Source organism: Canis lupus, chromosome 33 (assembly GCF_048164855.1).
Source record: "Canis lupus baileyi chromosome 33, mCanLup2.hap1, whole genome shotgun sequence".
Lineage (NCBI taxonomy): Eukaryota > Metazoa > Chordata > Mammalia > Carnivora > Canidae > Canis > Canis lupus.
In genome coordinates, this window is record NC_132870.1 from 29,372,439 (window position 1) to 29,394,492 (window position 22,054).

Genomic DNA, 22,054 nt, shown 5'->3' on the forward strand with positions numbered 1-22,054 from the left:
TAATTTAAAAAAGCAAAAGTATAATTTGGAGAAATTATTTCAAAATAAAGTAAATAAACTGTCTTGGTGATTAAGAGCTCAAGCCTTGGAGTCAAACGGATTCAGATTGAAATCTTGGTTGTGATCACTTGTGTAAACTTTGATAAGTTAATTAAACTCCTTAAGCCTCAGTTTCTTCATCTGTAAAATGAGGAAAATAATGCTTATTATTTGACTAAAATAAAACACTGTCCATGAAACAATTTGTAGAATGCCTGATTGACCAATGATAATGATTATTAAGTACACAGTCAATGTTTTTAATGTTTTAATTATGGTAAACATAAAATAATTTTTTTTTCTCAGGCACTTGACCTGAAGATAAAGATGATAAATATACTGATTTCCTAAAATCAAGACGTCATGTGGGAAGAAATATGTTAGGCTTATGGCTAAAAATGTTTGGAGAATACAAAGGTTTAATATAGTTTACCTTGATATTTAAGAACTATTATCAAAAGAAAACCAAAGCAAGACTAAAACAGCTCACTGGTTTTAACCATTACTTGAATGACTAACCAAGGTTACACTTTAAGCCCTAGCACTTTCTAGTCGCCCCTAGCATATAGTAGGTACTCAATCAATTCTTGCTGAATTGAAACATCCAGAAAGAAAAGAATACAATAAACCTCTCAGTGTTCAAAGCAGCAACATATAAAGAATTATACAAGAACCAGATTCAACGTTGCTGCAGAAGAACTGTGTTTATTATAGTGTCAAACTCTGGTAAGCCAGGGAAGGGAATTATAGCTATAAACAGATTTATAGCTTCAGACTTTACACCTTTCATTTTGCATTGAAGATTAAAAGAGACCCAGCAGAACAGGGGGTAGGTATAGGCAAAAATTTAAAATATCAAAACCAGCCCCACTTATTGCAAAACTAATTTTTATAGCTATTCTTTTCTGGGCATTTTCTGTGGTGAGATCGTAACTTCAAGTTCTTTTGTGATGTCAGTTCAAGCCTTGAACAAGGGACTATATGTGCTCATGATCAGTCTTAAATCATAAGCAGCTGCCATAAGGAAACAATTAGTGGGGTCTAGCACTAAAAGAAAATTCAGAAAAACCAAACATTTAAAAAGGACGCTCAAAAGTAAGACTGATGTAGCTCAATGGAGTTAAGGGCTTATAAAACAGCAGGAATCGGGAAAGCTCACTCTGGCTTTCTTTTCTAACACAATACAAATTAAATACAGCCAAATTACTGCTCCTGCCAATCAAAACCAAGGGTTCCCTTCTCTTTATCTTCATCCCTTGTATCTAAATGTTTTAAGTGACTGCTAAAATTATTTTGTTTAACTTTGAATTTTTTTTTTTTTACTTATTTTTAAGAGGTCAAATAAAATGAACTCCATGGTGAAAGACCTGGAATCCTAAACATTCCTTTTGTTGAAAGAAAGTATCAGCTTGCTTTCAATGCCCACAGTAGCTCCTGTGATTTTACAGCTAATGGTCTAAGCTATCCTACATACCCTTACACTGCTCAATATAATTAAAATGTATTCAGAGGTACATTCAACTTTACACCTTGGGTTTAATTTACAATAGTTTACTTCACCATGTTTCCTAATATACTGCCCCAACATAATTTTGCCCAGGATACTCAAGAAAGCCTGGTTTGCAAGTTAGTTTGATTCTTTGTTTTATTTGTCATATTTTATAAAACAATGCAGTTTTGTAAAGAGCAACTGAGCACAACACAAGGATGAGGGTAGATATTTCTTTGAGTCTAAGGAGATATGGAGAAGGAATAAAAAACAATCAACTGTCAAAAAAAAAATGAGAGTAGGAAAGCCTGAAGCTCAGTATAAATTAGAAGCCCAAGCTCTCTCTCTCTCAGCTGATGACTAAAATGATCAAAAGCTTTTAATGTAAGCTTTTACAATTACGGTGCTCTTCATCTTCAGATTTTTCTGCAGCTACCCCTCTTCTCTCTGTGGAGTGAAGAAAATATTGTACCTATGCACTCATGCCTCCTCTCCAACCTTGCCTGCTATGTATGTATCATTGCTCTCATTGTCTTTTCAACCAATACAGTTCCCTTAGGTTCTTCCCCTTGCTCTCTAAACACATCCATTCATTCAACCTCCCTAAAAGTCAAAGGGAAGAAAAGTTCTTTTGCCCTCTCTTCCCTCACTTGAAGGTCCTATCTTCTTCTAATTATCTCCATCAAATTTGTTTAATAATAGATTGGTCATAAAAAGAAAAAAATTGTCTTTGAAGAAAGAGAAGGGAGGTAGCAAAGTAGAAGTCATATTTTTTACAGTCTGATTTTAGGAAAAATAAAGTAATAGGAGGTGAAATACATATTGGTCTTGGGGGCATTTCTTTCCATTAGGAAGAATAAAGCTAAGCTATGAGAAGGGAAACTGCTGAGCCAGTCTTTGGGGCCCTAGAAAGGAGTCGCTCTGGGCTAAACTAAAACTAAATAAACCAGAGCTTTGGGGAGGAAGGGTTGACAAAACCCAAACATGACATGCCCAAATTTGTGTCTAAACCTTTTGTCTTTTCACTTTACTCCCTTCATCAGCTATCAAATATACCCTCGAGGCTTTAATTATTACCTGACTTATGTCCTCAATTCTTTTCCAGGCTGCAGTCTGCATTCCCAACTGCTCACCAGATGTCTAAGCCAAGATATGCCATCATCAGCTCAAACTCATCATTCTCAAACCAAACTTCTCAATTTCTACTGCAAGCCATTCATGACTCCTGACCTTCCTATTTTTTGTTAAGCACACCACTACTCCTCCAACTCTAAAAGGCCAGTGTTATGTTTGATTCAGTAAATGGAATCTATTGCCAAGTCCCAGAGATGTCATTCTCCACAAAAGTCCTTTGAATCTATCTTTCCATGTTTGTTGCCAATACTTATTCCTAGAAAACAGGAATAGTCTACAAGCCTCTTAAATCTTCTCTCACTTTATCCCATCCTACATATTTTTGTCAGATTATGTTTCCTAAGTCACATTTCTGAACATATTCCTCAGCCCGAAAACTGTTAAGGGCCCAGTGAAAAAGTCCTTATAGGCAACAATCCTCCACGGATACAGAAGCTGTTACAGGAAAGGTTGCAGGAAATCAGGCCAATAACACTTGACCTGCTGATCAATGGAACATTACCTGCTTCTTGATAAAATGAAGAGGGGAGTATACTACATCTTCATAAGAGATTATTTCCTAAACATTAAACCAGAGACTAATCATAAACTTCTAAATGGAACTTGCAGTTTGTGAGATATACAGAAGATGAGAACAGGTTAAACAATACCATAAGGATGTCACTAGATCAATTCAGAGTGTGTGGCATTCTATATACAAGTCAAAGGTTGAGGGAAAATTGGTGATGTGAAAACATTTTTATTAAAGGAAGACAACTAGAGAGTAAAAGAGACTATAGAGTTATAGCAATTAAATGCCAATTGGGCTTTGGGTCTTGATTCAAACTAATAATCTATAAAGAGACATGTTTAAGACAACTGGGGAAATTTGAATATGGACCGGGTATGATGATAATAAGAAGTTAGAGTTGATAATTAAATGATGGCTATATTTTAGAAAAACCCTCTCAGAGATTCCTATTTTAGTATTTACAGATGAAATTATATAATATCTAGGTTTTGCTTTTAAATACATCAGCAAACAAAATAAACCAAAACAAAAAGCAAGGGGAAGGGATTCATGAAACAAGATTAGCTATTGAGAATTCTTGAAGCTGGGTGATAGTTCTAGGGCAGTTTATGATACTATTTCCTTTTCCTTTTGAGTATGTTTGAAAATTCCCCAAAGAAATAGTCACATAATCAAAAATTTTATTTTCAGCAACCCTTCAGATTCCTACCAAATAAAGTGTTAACTTCTGCCTTATGTCCAAAGTCCACTATGATCTACTCCTAACTTTCCTTTTCTAATTTATCCCCCCCTCCCACCCCTGTCCTGATTCCCCATGAGGACCCTGTCCTCAAGTCAACCTTGAATACTAGCTGTTCTCAGAGGGCCCTTCACTGCTGTCACTTCTGTAAGCAGAGATGCTTCTGCCATTCTTTCTACTAAATAAGCATCCTTAATTATCATTTGACTTGGAATAATTATAGCACACCTTCTTGAAACCTCTTACCTGGCAACTTGAGCTATGGAGCTATTTGAAAAAAAATAAACATAGTAGAAATTTGAGTTTCTGAAAGAAATCTTAGTCCCAGTACAAATGTTAGTCCAGTAAGCGTCCTGTCTCCACCCGCCTCGACAATCTCACTGTCGTCATTACTACCAGTCATTGGTAGCTCATCTCAGTGATTTCTCTTCCCTTCACTTTACTTGATCCTCCTTTGGAGATGTTTTCCCTGTTTTGAAGTCCTAAAGCACTTGTGATTCTTTTATAAAACTTAGCTCACCATGCTAGGTATAAGATTTGTGCTTCATACTGAGCTATCAGGGCCCCTAAGGGCAAGAAGAAAGGTATATGGGGAAATACAACAAGCAATGCCTCTGGAGGCTTTAATACGTACTAACACATGACCTTTGGCAGTCACTTAACCTCTCTGACCCTCAGTTTCTGCATCTGTAGGATGGAACAAACAATATTTAGCTTATATGGGAGTTGCAGAAAGTAATTAAAAGAACATATGGTATGTAAGTATTATTTTCTTCCTCTCTTCTGTTCCTAATTCAAATGTAGTCTTGTACTTTACACATGGTAAGTATCAGTAAATACATTATCAGGTTTCCTGCAACAGAGGTCTCTAAGAAGTTACCAGAGTCAAATTTAGTATTACCTGAATAGCCTGTTGACAGTCAAAAAGTCACAGGTATCTGTATGGCCAACATGTTTCCAATGAATGTTTATGAGGATATATTTGATTACAGCTAGAAGCTGTACTTTTTGAGATCACTCTAATTTCTCATCTGTTGACTCATAACTAGTTCAGAGAGCAGACTAGTAGTAAAAGGAATAAAACAACTTTGCACAGTCTCTTGAAGATGAACTCTATGAAAGAATTTTTTTGAGATGTCTCAAACATGGACAGATGTTTTTGGCTCCTGTCTCCCTCTCATCTGTAACTCCCAACTTTTAGAAAGGAATGTTCTATGTTCATTCTTCCCACATTTTCAATACTGAATTATTCCTAAAACCATGGCAATATTACTTTGAAAACCACCAGGCCACTAAAATTGCTAAGTAACCTTATAGTTGGAAACCCAGTGACTATTATAGTTCACACAGCTGACCACTCCTCCTTTATCTTCTTCTGGATCTTCCACTGTCTGATGGGGATTTCCTCTGTAGGAGATCTTCCTTTCCTCCCCCTCTACGTACTTCATAACTAACCGTCCTCCACCCATGACTTCTCTTACCCTCCATACACAAGTTCTGGTCATTTCACTCATTTCTACAACTTGTACACACAGCTGTGGCTTCTCTCCAGGACTCTGCCTACTGCCCCGTCTACATTTCTTCCTGAACACATTGTTCTCATCTCAGACCCTGATGCCCTCCAGTAAGACTGCTTAGTTTTCTCCAAGTAAGTAACATGTACTTCATTCAGGGTCATGATGGACCAAACTGAGAGTGTATTAATTAGATAAGGAGGTTTTCCTCCAGGTAGATGTAGCCCCAAGCGAGAGCTCATAGTTTGGCAAGTGAAGCATGAGCTGAATTTCAGACCTTTCCTGTGCCTTTGCTGAGTAGCCTTGCACAGCACACAACTGTGTGAGTGTAAATGGTGGCCCTGAATTTATTGCAAGGAGTAACATTACTTTTGGAAATTGAAAATCACATTATTTTTATTGTTTTCCAAATAGCTCCAGAGTTCAGGTTGCCAGGTAAAAGGTTTCAAGGAAAGTGTGCCATAACTATTCTTACTAAATGATACTTGATATTTATTCAACTATATCAATTAAGGATGCATCACCTTTGATTTGTTTTCATCTCAGTGTATTTTCTTATTTTTTAAAAGATATTCTATTGATTTATTTAAGAAAGAAAGAGTGAGCATGAGAGAGCACAAGTAGGGGAAGGAGCAGAGAGAGAAGTAGACTCCCCACTGAGTAGGGAGTCCTACGTGGGCTTGATCCCAGGACCCAGGGGTCATGATCTGAGCAGGAGACAGACTTAACTGACTGAGCCACTGGGGCACCCTTCGGTGTATTTTTTTATAGAAAGAGTATTTACTAAATGTGAGTTATGACAATGAATTATGGCTGATCTAAATCTTAAATAATTAGCATTGAATGCACTGATCATTTGAAAAAAATAAACCAGAAGTGTAGAGGCTCACATTAACTTAGGAAGGTAGTAGAGTCTCCTGTAGTTATTATTTAAACTAAGTTCAAATATGACCTACCCAAAAGGAAGAAGATGGAATAAAATGTTTCTGGAGCCATTCTTTCTACCTGCTGTCTTATAGCATTCCTCTATTTTAATCTCCACATGGTCCAATAAATACATTCCGTATTTAAAACATAGTATCAATTAAATATGACTGGAGATATTTAGAGAGAAAATAAATTTAGCTGATTAAGAATTTTGATTAGCATATTAAAATTATCAAACAAAGGAATCCATAAAAACGTATATGTGAAATTATATACACTTACATTACTTGAGAAAATTTATAAATAAAATATTTTGAAGTTTGAAACATTTCAAAGTAAGTCAATTTTATTTCAGTGAAGAATAGTATTTCTAACTAAAACTGCTCACTATCTTTAGAAAAAAATCACACACACAAATATGCACTAAATATTTGTTTTAGATAGAGTATCCCATACTATAATCACATCTAACAGTAATAATCACTTTTCGTGGATTTCTTAATTTTAAAATTGAACTACTTAACCTAAATTTCTATATGATTTGAGGCCTTTATTCTATTGGATGTTTATCTAGAAGATGAGGTCCTATTATAAGGGTTGTATGACTTCATGGCTGTCTTAGTGTGAGTGTTCATGTGAGAGGGTTTTTAATGTAGATGCTTACATGTGCATAAATGGACTTTAATAATAACACAAATGCCATACACTCTTCTAAATGTTTCACTAAGTCATGTATTAAGTCAAGCCAACCATTTTTATTTTATGTTAAAAAACTGAAAGGAAAACAGACAATTTGCTCAAAGTCATATAGTTTGTAAGTGACCAGTATTTAAACACAGGTGTCTGCCCGTGTAGACCATTCCCTTAACCCTACTCAATGTATTCCATATGCTCCCTTTAAAAACAGACCCTATGGCAGCCCGGGTGGCTCAGTGGTTTAGCACCGCCTTCAGTCCAGGACCTGATCCTGGAGACCCGGGATCGAGACCCATGTCGGGCTCCCTGCATGGAGCCTGCTTCTTCCTCTGCCTGTGTCCATGCCTCTCTCTCTCTCTCTCTCTCTCTGTCTCTCAAGAATAAATAAATAAAAATCTTTAAAAAATATAAATAAATAAATAAAAACAGACCCTAAAAGTTGGCATTTTCAGTTGTTTCAGTCATTTCATAATTAAATGCATATAAAATTATCTTTAAATCTGAATTATTAATTGTAGGCATTTATTTTTCTTAATTTTATTTACTTATTGGCGGGGAGGAGGTGGCAAGGAGGAGCAGAGAGAGAGGGAAAGGGACAAACAGATTCCATGCTCAGCATGGAATCCAATCTCAGGACCCTGAGGTCATGACCTGAGCCCAGACCAAGAATCCGCCACTTAACTGACTGAGCCACTCAGGTGTCCCAATTGTAGACATTTATTCAATAAAAATTTAGTGTGCATTTTCTCTATAACATCACATTATAAAGAAATTGAGATACAAAAATGAGTAAGTTTAGGGACTGATAACAGCTTCAACATATGTAAATCAAAGTTGGAATAATTATTCATGAAAGGCTATGTCCCATACACCTTTATTCAGACAGAATTAAAAGCAATACATTTGATGAAAATAAAGCATGAAGTTGTTCACAGAAACAAATTCTTCGATTAATTTCAGTGGGAAAAAATTTTAAGCTAAAATTAAATGTTGAGATGATGTTATACCGTTTCAATATACAAATCACCATGTAAAAAAGGAAATATGGGTAATAATAAAATAAATAAGCTCTTATACTATGTATATAAGTATATATTTATATAGTGTTAAGTATATATAGGTATAAGCTATATGGAGTACAATGGAGTCTTTCAATTAACCACTTACTTAATAAAATACAAAAAAAATTAAAATGTTAAGATTTTTATAATCATTTTCTTTATCATATAACCACTACATAAAATATAGATAATGGGGAATGATACTATTTTTTCAGATCTAAAATGATTTATTCAGGATAGAATACATTACTAGTTTAATATGATAGTTCTATTATGTATTGAACAAAAGAAATATTTTTCTATACACACACACATACACACATGCACACACACAGACACATGCTTTTCAAATTTATCGGAGAATGTACATGTCCTCCCCTTGCCCCCAAGTGAGACTATATGGATCTGGAAAAGCCTGGACTGGAACACAAACATGAAATATGGGAATTGCTAAAGTGTTAGGTTAGAAGGAGCTTAGTATATAATTAAAAACATATGAACATAAAGTTAAATATTGTCCCAAAATATACTATTTTATTTGGGATTAATTCCTTACAAGACACACACAGCTTGATTCTTGTACATTTTAGCAAAATATTGTGAAATGGCAGTGACAATGTCAGAACAGCAACAACAAAAAAGCAAAAGGGGATTTGTTGGAAAAAGGCAATGTGACATCTTCCACTTCTTTCAAGTGCATTTGAAAAAATACAAATGGAAGCCACACGCCTTCATGTGCAGTTGTCTGATGGTATTTGCTTGTGGTTTTCTCTTACATTTTTTTCTCACTGAGTAATACAGAATTACAACATACATGCCGCATTAGTCCTCCAAATTCCTAAGGGAATTATATTTCCTTTATACTCACATGCGACTCCAAAGGGGAGTTACGAGGAGGGCTTAAAATTCTGAAAATTTTATGCAAAAGAAATGCCCTTGGTACAGAAGGGGTATCTTTCACTTAATACAGTGGTTCCACTATCCCCTTAACCTTTATTAAACATACTGATGGAGTTATTGGGAGCGAATAAAAGGCCATTGTATCTCCATAATGCACATAAGATGAACTGCTGAGAAGTATTTTTTTAAAACTAGTTTCTACAATTTCTACTGAAGTATTTATTAGTAGGAGAATATTATTGTTTAAGAAATGTGGCATTAAACACAATCACCATAAACTAGTTTCCATAACTGTCTTGATTATTAAGAATCAAAGATAAGCCTTGAACCCTATAAATAAATGGCTAAAAACTAAAATAATACATCATAAGAATGGCCCTGGATTAAGGCTATCTGTTTATTTGACCAAATATTAAATATCAATATATATAAACTACTATATTGAAAGGAAACAAAGATATCCAAACTCTCCAAACCAAGTGGAAGTGAGATATTAAAATTGACAAATGTTCAGTAAAATACCAGAGCTTAGAAACATCAGAGACCTGTTTTATTTTTTATTTTATTTTTTATTTTTTTAAAAGATTTTATTTATTTATTCATGACAGACACAGAGAGAGAGGCAGAGACACAGGCAGAGCAAGAAGCAGGCTCCATGCAGGGAGCCTGATGTAGGACTTGATCCCAGGTCTCCAGGATCATGCCCTGGGCTGAAGGCGGCGCTAAACCGCTGAGCCACCAGAGCTGCCCAGAGACCTGTTTTAAATGGCATTATTGATGACACATGGTAATATGACAGGACATTTAGAATCATGAAGATAAATTGATAATTTTAGAAAAGTGATAGTTTTCTTTCTCCTTCAGCTCCTTTTTCCTTACCTTTACATATACTATTCATAACAGCATTTGTTGAACATCTACTATTTACCAGGTACTAAGTAAAATGTTATGGAGGATACTAAAGATGAGAGAAAGCATAACTCTGCCCTTGGAGACCATAAAAGCTAGCAATCAAGAGAGAAGGGATGTGTATAAATGACTATAACACAAGAGAAGGAGGAAAAAGTACAATAGAGGGAGGAAATTAATATTTATTGAGTGCCTGCCATGTTATAAGCACTGCATTAAGAGTCATACATATATTATCTTATTTTAATCCTCACACTATCTGTTGAGATAAGAAATTATCATCTCTGCCTTACAGATGGGGAAAATGAGATTCAGAGGACTGGGTAACTTGCCCAAGGTCACAGAGCTTGTAAATGAAAAACTAAGATCTGACTTACAATCTCTCTGATTTCATTATCTATGCCCCTCTCTACGGTAAAGTAGTATAAAAATCTGTCCACATAAAGTGCTGTGGTGATTTAGCAAGAGTGCAGCTATCTTGATTGAAGAAGAGATACTTAGGTAAGTATGAAAGGTAACCATATCTGGATGTGTGAAACCAGTATACCTAGGGGCAAAGAGGGAAACGGTTCTGAGAAAAGAACAATCTAAGAAAAGACAAATGAAGAGAAACAGATTTGAAGAGAAAAAAAAGTACAGGGCTGTATCTGATTTGGATGAAGCATTGTGTTCAGAGCATTAACGAAAAATTAGAGGGAGATAGGGCTAGAAAAATAGGCCAAATCAAAAGATTTAAATGTCAGGCAAATAATTAGATTTTGTTGGCCTCTAAATGATAATCATATTGAAATTTAAAGTTTAGGGGTCAGAAGAATGACACAATCAGAACCATGAGAAAAAACTTTACCCAGGAGACATATATGGGATGATACTGGCTGATGCTATGCTCCATCCTAACTCTCAGTATCTCTGTCATACAGACAGGAAGAAGCTAAATGTTCACTTTCCTGACTCACCTCCCTTGCAGCCATGACCGGCCAGGCAGACAACAGTCATATCCTTACAGCTTGCAGAATGGCAATGGGGAAATCAGAATCAAGAGAAACAAAAATGTGGAATTGTCAGGCAGGCAGTAAGCTAGAGGGATTTCACTGTTCTGTGGTTGCATCCAGCATAAGCACCACAACTCTCAAGCCTGGTAGTAGACAGGAAAGGAAAAGGAGGACTTGGCATGAAGAGTCATGTGGACAGGAAATGTGGGCATGGGGAGCCAGGACTCAACTATCAGAAGAGGGGTGTCTGAATGTGGGCAGAAACTCAATTCTTAGAACTAAGGCATGGCACCAGGACCACACTTAGAGCAATGGGTCACCTACATATTTTTTTTTCACCTACATTTTGGAAAAGTTTCCTTAAATGCCTTACATTTAAGGTCCCCATGATACCTAGGGATTCCCCAATGTGCAGGTGCAGGGCAGGACTGGCAGGTGGGGTTGCACTCATCCTCAGAATGGCAGGTCTTCCAGAATTGACAGAACTTTAATGCTCTCCTTGACTACTAATATTAAAAGAACTGCCAAAAGAACAGAGACTGGGTCGGTCTTGTTCACCACAACTTCACAGCCTTATTGCTGTGCCTTGTACATAGTAGCTAAACAAAAACTTTATGGTACTGACTTCAACTGTGCTAATATGAATATGAATTAATGAACAAACAGGGTGACTTTCATTTCAATAGATTAATTTTACTCCACCCTTCCCAAATAATTCTCATTGACCTCTAGTTTGAAATACACTCACCTAATTTCCTTTCCTCCTTTCTTCCCTTACTTGCTCTCTCATCCCTAATTTTTTCTTCTTCCCAGCCATTTTTTCCCTAGTTTCTGCAACATTATTTACTCTATCCCATTCTTTTTCCTCTCCGAGGATTTGATTTCCTTTAATACAGTGGATTCACAGCAGCATCCTCTCCATTCATTTCCCTGCCTCTTTTCTTATCTTAACCACAGCTGCTAGAATTGCCTTTTTTTCCCTTCTTAATACCCTTTCACCATCTCATTTCCCTTGCCAAGAACCATTTGCTCACCCAATTAGGGAAATGCAAAGACTCACCTCTCTTTCCTAAGGCCCATTTTTGTATTCAGTTTCATACTATCACTGCAGTCATTTAGCCTTGCAGTCTTCACAATTTCTTAACAATCTAGGTTAAATCCACCTAAGCCATCTTCAGCTTTCAGAAGATGACCAGAAGAAATCCCTGAGTAACAGACATTTTCCCTCTTTACTATCAGTCTACAAAATAAAACTTTATTAACCTAGAAGTCCTTACCAAAGAAAATGTGATATCGAAGAAGCAGAATCGAGCCTTTCCCTCTCTAAAGAAGAGTTTTGCACTGAATAATACTGTGAATAAGATGACGTGGGAATGTTCAACCTATGCGAGAACACTACTGACATAAACATTTGCACATGAATAACAAGTTGCCAATTATAATTCTGTCCAAGTACTTTAGTAAACTTTAAAGGATGTATAATCTCTAAACATTGACAATTCTTTTTTTTTTTTTTGGAATTTAGCTGTTTGGAAATCTGATTGTATCTTCCCACAGGAATCCTAATAAAATATGGTTTATGTTCCCAGCTCAATCCACAAAAGCCTATTCCTAATGCACCAAAAATTTTTCTTATTGTACAATCTAAACAGTATCAGTAATACTGTCTTAATGGAAAATCTGTAAACTTGGATTTTGGATTTTAGAAATGCATCTCTCACAATGCTACCCACTCAGTGGAAGTATGGATTTTCAGTGGACTAAGTAGTCCAGCTAAGGAGTTATCTCTGGGTGACATAGTTACGACTCAGGGAGCAGGTGAGAAACTTGGTTTGAGGACTAGTAAAGGGAATTTGTTTGGAGAAATGTTGGTTAGGTAGCAAACTTTGTTCTTCCTTTTTTTTCCTTAACTAGTTGCAAAAAGAGATGAGAAGAGAGGGTAATAGAAAATTTTGCAATATTCATGCTCTTCCCTTTTCCCACAGTTAACAATATGTGCTAAGAAGCCATAGCCCCAATATGGGATAAGGGAGGAGCAGGATAAGCAGGGAAGAAATGTGGCACATTAGTCGCATTGAAATATATATATATTTATATAAATATATATTTCAATAAATAAATATATATAAATATATATTTCAATAAATAAATATATATAAATATATATTTATCTCACAAAATATATATATATCTCACAAAAAATTAGTAATGAAGAATTTTAGCTAAGAAATATTATAAAATTAGGGAATTTAAAGAAGTAGATATTTTAAGAAAAAAGTGGATGTCATTTTAAGTCACCAAAAAGATGAAGGAAAAAAAGGGAAGACATACCCCCAATTATAAGTTTCTGTACACTATATATACACTGTATGTGAATAGAATCATTTTTAGTAAGCCAAAAAACAGAACATGAACATTTTCAGAGAAATTTAATCAAAGAAAACTTTCAACCATTTAAAAACTCATAAAAATTTCCTAATTTAGGTATTAAATGTACAATCCTTGCTTATTTGCTGTATGTACTTTATACATATGTGTTAAATAGATTTAATGTATAGTTTATATAAATTTACTCAAGGAAAAAGTGGATTCACGGTAATATGGTAATGTATGATATAATTGTATAAAATACTATAACTCTGCTGCACATATTGATAAACACATTCACATTTCTCAGTGTTCATATTTTTAGATACATAAAATTTATTCTTGGAGGTAAAGGCCTATTTAATTTCTAATTTTTACAGAAGAAATTTCCCAAAAGTAGATCAGCGGCTAGGAAAGTAATACATTATAGTAGGTGGTAGGGAAAATAAAAATACAGATGGAAAGGAGCCTTTATATCAAAATACATCTATACTTCATAAAAATCTCAGTGCATAATTAATAATCATTTAGCACTAAATGAAAAACCCCATTAAGAATTATTTAATTTAAAATCTAAAATTGGAAGTTTCCTTTGAAAAAAGTTATGATGATGATGTAGAGTTCAGGCATAGGTCAGAGTTTTCCTTTGGGGGCATACCAACAAAACTCTCTGCCTACCTTTCGTGCCTGAGAAAGACAATGTGAGTTATTTCCTAGCCTTGCATTTCCCCTCATGCCTATTCTTCCTGAATTCATGGCTTATCCTTTTGCTGCGACAAGAGGGAGACACTTTGAACAAAATGATCATGGGATTTGAGTGTCCACTAAAGTCAAACAGATAGCCAAGATGAAGGAAAGCCAGAGCAGGTCACCATTTTAAAATGCCAATTCTATCCTCCTTGAAAGGTTCCAAAATTTTCAAGTACAGGCAGTTAGACAGACATTACTTTTTTAAGTGTCATGATATATTTTCAGATCTTGGTGACAGTAATCTGTGACATTCTGCCCACTCTTGGCTTCCTATGCTGGTTCGTCATCTTTCTTCTGCCCGTGAACTGTGGCTACAAACCAAGATTCATGAACATATTCTTCTTACAGTTATTTTCTTTAACATCTCATTAACTAATATGCTTTCAATGCTCTCTTTTTGTCCAATTCTCTAAGTCCTTACATCCATATCTGAATTTTCCCCTCTTTGTTTTGTCTATAAGGACTCTTGCACTTGGACGTCATCACAGATCTAGGTGCCAACCCTCATCCCTGCCTCCCTCCAAGGCAGTGTGAATACAGGTCCCACACTTCCCTACATCCCTATGGCTTCCTGCATTCCTCTAGCAGCTGGAGCACACTGGACCTCCTGGGGCAGGCCAGAAGTGTGGAGGAGTTAACACCCAGCCACAATTCTCAATAATGAAGGAAGGAAAATTAGTGGATAAATAGATCCATTTCCCCGCTTTTCAGTGGGCAATTCTGAGACAAGCTCTCTAAGTCTCTCACCACTTCCTCAGGAATACATCTGTTTTCTGGCCATCTTGCCTTTCCTGTATCATTTCCTCACTCCCTCACAATGTTTCCTGGGATTGTCACCCAAAGAAATTACTTATACCCAAATCCTTATCTAAAAGACTGCTTTAAAAAAAAATAAAAAATAAATAAAAGACTGCTTTAGGGTAGGCAGAGGTGATCCAGGCTAAGACAGAGGTCCTATTAATACTTAAAATATGTTACAGATTATAATAATCACAGAACCAGCATTCCAACTTCATTTTTCTTGTCATCTCTCCTTTTAGTCTTCTCTTGAGAGCTGAGTGCTACAGGGGTAGGAGGTTTTTACAGACATATTTGACTTCTGCCTCTGTTTTATTGTGTCACTCCAGATGAGTCATGTATCTCTTCTGATTCTGAGTGTGTGTGTGTGTGTGCATGTGTGTGTGTGTGTTATGTGTGTGTATAAAATAGTGCTTTCCAGGGCTGTTGTAAGCATTAAGTAAAATATAGCATGCAAAGCACCTTTTACTTTGACTTCATCTCATAATATAGCAGTTCCAAATTTAGGAAACAAGCTACAATTTTCTTTTGCAGGTTTTTTTTTCCCCTCTGATAATTGAGCCAACTTAGAAAATAAGAATGGAAATCACAAATAATAAGAGTATCCTCTGATATGAATATAAATTAATTATACATCAAACATTTTCTCATGAACATGCTATGGAAAGGACTGTTCTACTGAAGTATATAGTGCTTTTTTGTTTTGTTAGATAGCCTTAGCCCCTGAGCTCATAAAAACTATAAGTAATATTCTCATGATCTAGTATAAGAATTAGCTCCCAATAAACAATTTGAACATTGACTAGCAAAAATATCATGGAAATTGTTTATTTACAAAATAATCTAGGGCATAAATAGCATTTGGTATATCAAGGGGAAAGAGGAACTCAATAAATAGCTATGTTATTTACAGTGGTGTTAAAGCTAAAACATTAATAATGGCTTTCCCTTCTCCATTGTTTCCTACAGACCACAATCAGTATTAGTATCGAGCTTGTTGTTTTTTACTGACTCTTCATTTCTGACAACTTTCTTCTTTTGTACTTTCATCTTCCTACGCATTCGTCCCCTTTCTAAAATTTCCTCATTTTCTTCAATATGATTTATAGTTCTGAAGATTTTTCAGTTGACTGCATTCACATTTAATTATAAATCACGTCATCAGCAGTTGGTTTATATTGAAAATGTAGATCAAATTCAATATCTGTCTGTAATGAATCAAAAGTAGCTGGTATGATCACCGTCTAAATAATTAGAGTCTGTGTGGATTTACAGCAACATTATTAGTACATGATTAATCAGTACCTAATGCAAACCAGTTCATACCCACATCTACTTAGTCATTTTATCTTATATTAAAGTCCTGTGGCACTGTTTCAGATCAGTTAAGAGTTTTACTTTGTATGATAGTACATTGTTAAACTTGCCATCTGGCCCAACAGCTGATGTGGCTCACACAACCCTGGAGAGGCCCCAGAGCTTTACTCCTGGGAAATATTTAGTCTACTGTGTGGTGTCATGATTACCGGTTCATAGCTTTTCTATAGTCTTTGAAAAGAATTGCAGAAAAATCTCCACACTGAGTAAATTCTAAATTGAAATCAATTTGTTAGGAAAAGAATTCACTTACCTGAGGACCAGGTTGACCCTGAAATTGAAAAGAAAAAAGGAAAACAATTACAGAATTGTCATTGTAAGTGAATAAGTGAATACTTTCACTAGCAAAACTAGTTCTGAAAATCTTTACAAAATGTTTGAAGATATTAGTACCTAACTACTGACAAATTTTACTCTGTGGTTTTAAAAAATATCATATTTTTATTCTATGATACTTATCTAAAATCTTGCTATTATGGTCTATTATATGTCAACTCCAAAATGACTCAAGGGCTTTTAGTATGCTCTAGGGTTAAACTGGAGAAAAAGAAGGTAAAAGGTGAACTACATTATTGTAATGAATGGATTACTTAAATAGAAGGCCTTTTAGCACAGACTATTACTATGAGCTACATATCAAAGAGCACAATGACAAGAAAAAAAGAGGCAGATATTTTTAGTTTTAGAATTCCCTGAGTCTTTGGATTTCTCATTGTTTCAATAATACTTTAAGTCAATTTTAAAAATTAACACCTGTCTTTTGCTCTGTACAATCCAACCAAAGGGCATTTAAAAAGAATATGAGAGGTCTTGGGCTCAATTAAAGTGCATCATAATTCCCTATTCAGTCAATAGATCATGGAAACCACTGGACAATCTAATTCAGTTTGAATGTCACTTTGTTGTTTAAGCTGAGAAAAATTCCAAAGCAGCAGAACTGTAAATGCTTCTTAAGGAAAATCACCTGTAAATAAAAGTATTGATTACATATCACCTTCTTAAAACCTCTAATTGAGTTTCATATAAGATGAGATGAAATAAAAAGTGTACACCAAGTTAGGGAATCTTTAAAAATAAATTAATAATGTACAATCTTATTGTACCAGCTGTATGTCACTGGGTATCAATACAGAAAAGCACAGAACTAGTACAACTCCCAGAGAATACTCTCCTTCTCCCTCCTTCTCTCCCTCCCTCTTTCTCTCTTTCCTTCTTTCTCAGCCTCTCTCCAGGCTTACAACTTCTCTAGGTAATTGTTTTCTAACTAACCAGGAATAGAACAGATGATTTTTAAGAGTTTTGTCTGAAAATATCTTAAGCCAGATTTTATCTAATCAAACCAGCAAAGGAAGCAAAACCAGTTACTGTGGATGTTTTTCACACCACTTGTATACTCTAGTAGTGAAGAGGGAGAAATGAATAACATTAATTCCTTTCCAAGTACCCAGGCACTTTTGGACATGTTAGTCCGTTTATTCCTTATGACTGCTCTGCATTTTACAAATGAAGAAACTGAGGCTCATAGAAATCAACTAACACTCACACAGCCTAGAGGTGGAAAAGCCAGATTTTAAACCCAAATCTGATCCCAATGTTCGAGCATTTTCCACCGGGTCATTCTGCCTTTCACTGAAGTTTAAATTTGCAGTTGTACGCAGACTTACTCAGATCAACAATGGTATCGGAGCAGCCTTCAGCTGAGTGGATGCTCTAAACTTCCCTATGGCCCCTGGATTGCAAGCAACAGTGTGAATCTCTGCTTGGAGATGTAGACCTAGGACCAGCAGCCACCCAGCCTATTAAGTGATATCTATACACAAACCAGGTCAGCTAAGCTTCTTGAGGGTAACATACAATCCTAAAATCAGGGCTAAACATGGGGAACCTACAAAGGTAGAGCTCTCCACCTACATGTAAATGCAGATCTTCCCAGATCCATGTAATGGACAAGATTACAATACATGCTCATTCCCACTGACACTCTGTCTCTCTCTGGATGCTTTAAACTCTGTCCTTTCTGAAGTTTCAAACTAAAGTAAACTCAGAAATATGAACATGCATCTTTTAAAGAAACTCAGAATACATTACATCTTTTATAAGTTTTCTTGGTGAAACCCAAAGGTAGGATTGTCTAAAATCAGAAATACTTATTACCAAAGAATAGAGTTAAGCATCATTGGCTGAGATCTTTTTATTCCTACAATTGTTCTGCAGATCACAGCTTTCCTGTCTATCTTTAAAATGTGGTATCCCTACCATTACACTGAACAAATGATTTTAGTGCAATGTCTGCGTACATTTGTATGTTATTCTAGACAAATATACATTATGTTCTGGATTTATGTTAGTGGTAGTGAAAACAAACAATAAACGACAGTAAAATTAAAAAGTTGACTTTTATGTAGGCATTAACAATTATATAGTACTACTATAATGTGTGACATGAATTTCAAATATCTGTGGTGTGCATGATTGTGTGTGTGTGTAGGGTGGGGAACATGAAAAGGAGATATGAAAGGGGGTTGATAGAGAGGCTTCTCCCCCAAATTATGCATATAACATGACAAATTTGATAACTGTCCCTAAAACATGTATTACACAATGCAAACCTTACACAAGATTCCAGGACTGCTTATGCCAAGTCTTCTTAGTGTGATGTAACAGATATTCCCTAGCAGACACCTAGAATACCTGAAAGGAAACAGTCTAATGGCTGTAGTCTTGTAGTCATCGCAATAGAGCTATCTGGATAAATGAGGAAAGTGATCAGAGGACCTATTTCAGTGGGTGTGGCAGTGTCAGCTTCCTCTATAGCAGTGCCAGCTCCTATATGGGAACATATAAGGAGACTGGACAAAAGCCCAAAAGTGAAGAGCATCTCAGAAACTTCCTGGTGATGGAGGACACCGGACATGAAGACATCTTCATAGACAAATAACCAAAAGAAATATCTTGGGATTTCTTTAAATGCTTCTGAGTAGTTCATTGAGAAATCCAAGTATTGTCCTTCATACGTGGGTATCTTTCTAGTCTATTCTAATTTACAGGTAGTGAACATTATTAGTAGTCAACTGTGAAAGTCAAATTTTTTTGGTTTTCTAAAATACACCTTTAATGAATAGTTACAAAATGTGACTAAAGCTTATAAAATACAACTTAAGTTGAATTTTTAAAAGTGGAGTTCCTGAAAAGGACGTTTTTCCTAAGCAAATCACCAAATGGTTTCTAGAAATAAAAACTCAAATTGGCTATAGTCAAGAGCCATTCCAAGGGTTAAATCACAGAAATACTGAGGTTTGAAAAGTAGATATAAAGGTGGAGAATGCTCAATGCTGTGAGTCACTGATTTACTGTATGTCAACAGCTCGATGCAATGCCCTCCAGGCAGCTAAGGCACCAGCGTGAAGAAAACGAAACAGCAGGAGGAGTGACTTTAAAAAGTGGTAATCAGAACAGCATGGTGGAAAACAATCAGCCAGTAGCTGAGGCTTGACAGAAAAGTGTTCAAAGCGAGCTGAAAGTTTTGTGGGGCAAATAAACCACAATGGAGCATGATAAATGAGATGACATATCACTTGAGTATGTATTGTTACTTTAGGCAATTAAAGAGCAATATTAACCATTCCTGGTGAGGCTGTTATCACAATTATGGCTGCCAGAAAGTGCTACCATCCCTCTCTAAATCAACAAAGTCATTGAGATTTCTGACTGAGGCAATTAGTTTCACTACATGCTATTTTTTTATGGATGGTAAATCTGTGTCACTCCCTTTCAGATGGGAAAAATGCCGTTTTTCCATTAACACATGCACAGCTAAGCACACAATTTTGCACTTTTAAAGTACAATCTTACTTTGAAATACTAATTAGAATAACAGACCCACATACATCTTTACTGTGATAAATTTTGAAATAAACATACTCTCATTAACAAAAGCTTGAGGAAGTATTAGTATTGTTCATGCAACTCTAGAAGGTGCTACATCTGCTTCAAGGTAATTAGAAAGAAATTACTTCAATAACTTAGAAACTCATCCTTAACAATCCCAAGCTTGCTACTACTATGTTCAGTACTCTCAGATGCAGGTTCATTTCATTCTTTTGAATTGAAAGAAAATAATTCAAAATCACAATTTCTATGTCTTGTATTTTGGAACCCTTACTGTCTCAAAGATCATTGGAAGATGATTACTGTAATTTCACCATCTCTTGCAAAAATCTTAAATCCACACAGTTGGATGTCAAGTTTATTTTTCTTTTCAGGTGAAAACAGCATCTAAATTGGGCATCCAGGGAAAGCTTTAGAATGACATCAGAGGAACTCTGAGTGGCAACAGGATTGTCCTGGTGGCAGGATGTTTTGAGGACCAATAGATCCTAGCATAAAGCCATCTCAATGGAATTCCTCAACCTTGTAAGAATTGCAGTCTGACCTAGAGTCTGTGTCACTAAGTGGAACAGCTATACTCTACACCTGCAGTACCAGGGCTTTGCCCATCCTCACCATACAGTGAATTTGTTTACATTTCATCCCCAGTATCCCAATGCCCAAGTCATAAAGTACTTCAGTGACAATTCTTAAATTGTTAAAAGGTGAGAATAATTGACAAGTCCAAAGATGGTTTACAGTATCTTTAAAGAACTGTAAGTCTACTATTCTTACATGACTGGATTATATTTTCAAAATGCATTTCTCAATCCAATAGCCCCTAAAGAGTTTTCTTGGCTTCTGTTCACTGCAGAATATACACATCTCTGTCAAAAAAGTCTTTCCACCCAACGGAATCTTATTCAGATAATAGAAATGGAAGTGAGGCAGGAGCCTGTGGAGGCTTCAGAAGAGCATGTACGAACCTATACGTAGGCCACCAAACAAAAGGCATGAAAGTTTGATCTCGAAGAGAAATTACTTCCTAGTTTGAGTAAGCCTCCATATCCAATTAATATGAGAATATTATATCCAATTACTTTGTAAATTATAAAATGTTATATAAATACAGCATGACAATCTATAGTAGTTTATAAAACTAATACCAACAATTCATTCCACTAATTCAAATTTCAATAAAAAGTGTCTGTTAATTTTAAAAACAAATTAACATGCAAATGATATACTACAGAGAAAAGCAATTGAAGAAATAAAGCATTATGGATTATGTGTATTAATTAAAAAATGACTTTGCAAAGATTGCATAATCTCTCAATGTCTGTAAGCTGCTCATGCTTCCAAGGACTTACATGCTTGACTGAAATAAATATTATTCATAATTTATATTGCCTGTCATGTTGTCCTCCAGGATAGATATTAATAATTCTTATGTTAGCCAGTCACATAATACTACTTAGAGTATTTCAATTTAAGGTTTTCTTTTAAAAATTATTTAATCACTGGTGGGTTTAATTCTGGGAAAGAAAAGCCATATTCTACTCTAGAGACAAAAAATAGCTATCGTCTCAAACCTGGTGGGTATATCTTTTCTAAAATTTGAGAGAAAGAGTAAGAGCAAACATGGAGATGGTTTTGTTGGACTCAATATAAGGAAAACAAAAAATGATTCAGAATGAACAATTTCAGGGTGCCTGGCTGGTTCAGTTGTTAAGCGTCTGACTCAAGTCATGATCTCATGGGTCATGAGATCAAGCCCCATGTTGGGCTCTGCACTTAGTAAGAAGTCTGCTTAAGATTCTCTCCATCTGTCCCTCTCCCTACTTGTGTAGATGCATGTGTGCACTCTCAAATAAATAAATAAATAAATAAATAAATAAAGAACTCTTTTTAAAAAAATGATAGATTTCTTCCATGATATTTGCCTTTCATAATTAAATAATATAACTTACTTAAAGATTTATTC

The 22,054-nt window shown here is 35.5% G+C and overlaps 1 protein-coding gene across 1 annotated transcript in view; it reads right to left on the reverse strand.

Annotated features, from left to right (window-relative positions):
- The window catches only part of COL25A1 (collagen type XXV alpha 1 chain), a 446,466-nt gene that overhangs the window by 166,509 nt on the left and 257,903 nt on the right, over positions 1–22,054 (reverse strand). Inside the window, exon 5 of the mRNA XM_072810760.1 lies at positions 16,457–16,474. Within this exon, the coding sequence (XP_072666861.1) occupies positions 16,457–16,474 (18 nt within the window). The remainder of the gene's footprint in view (positions 1–16,456; positions 16,475–22,054) is intronic.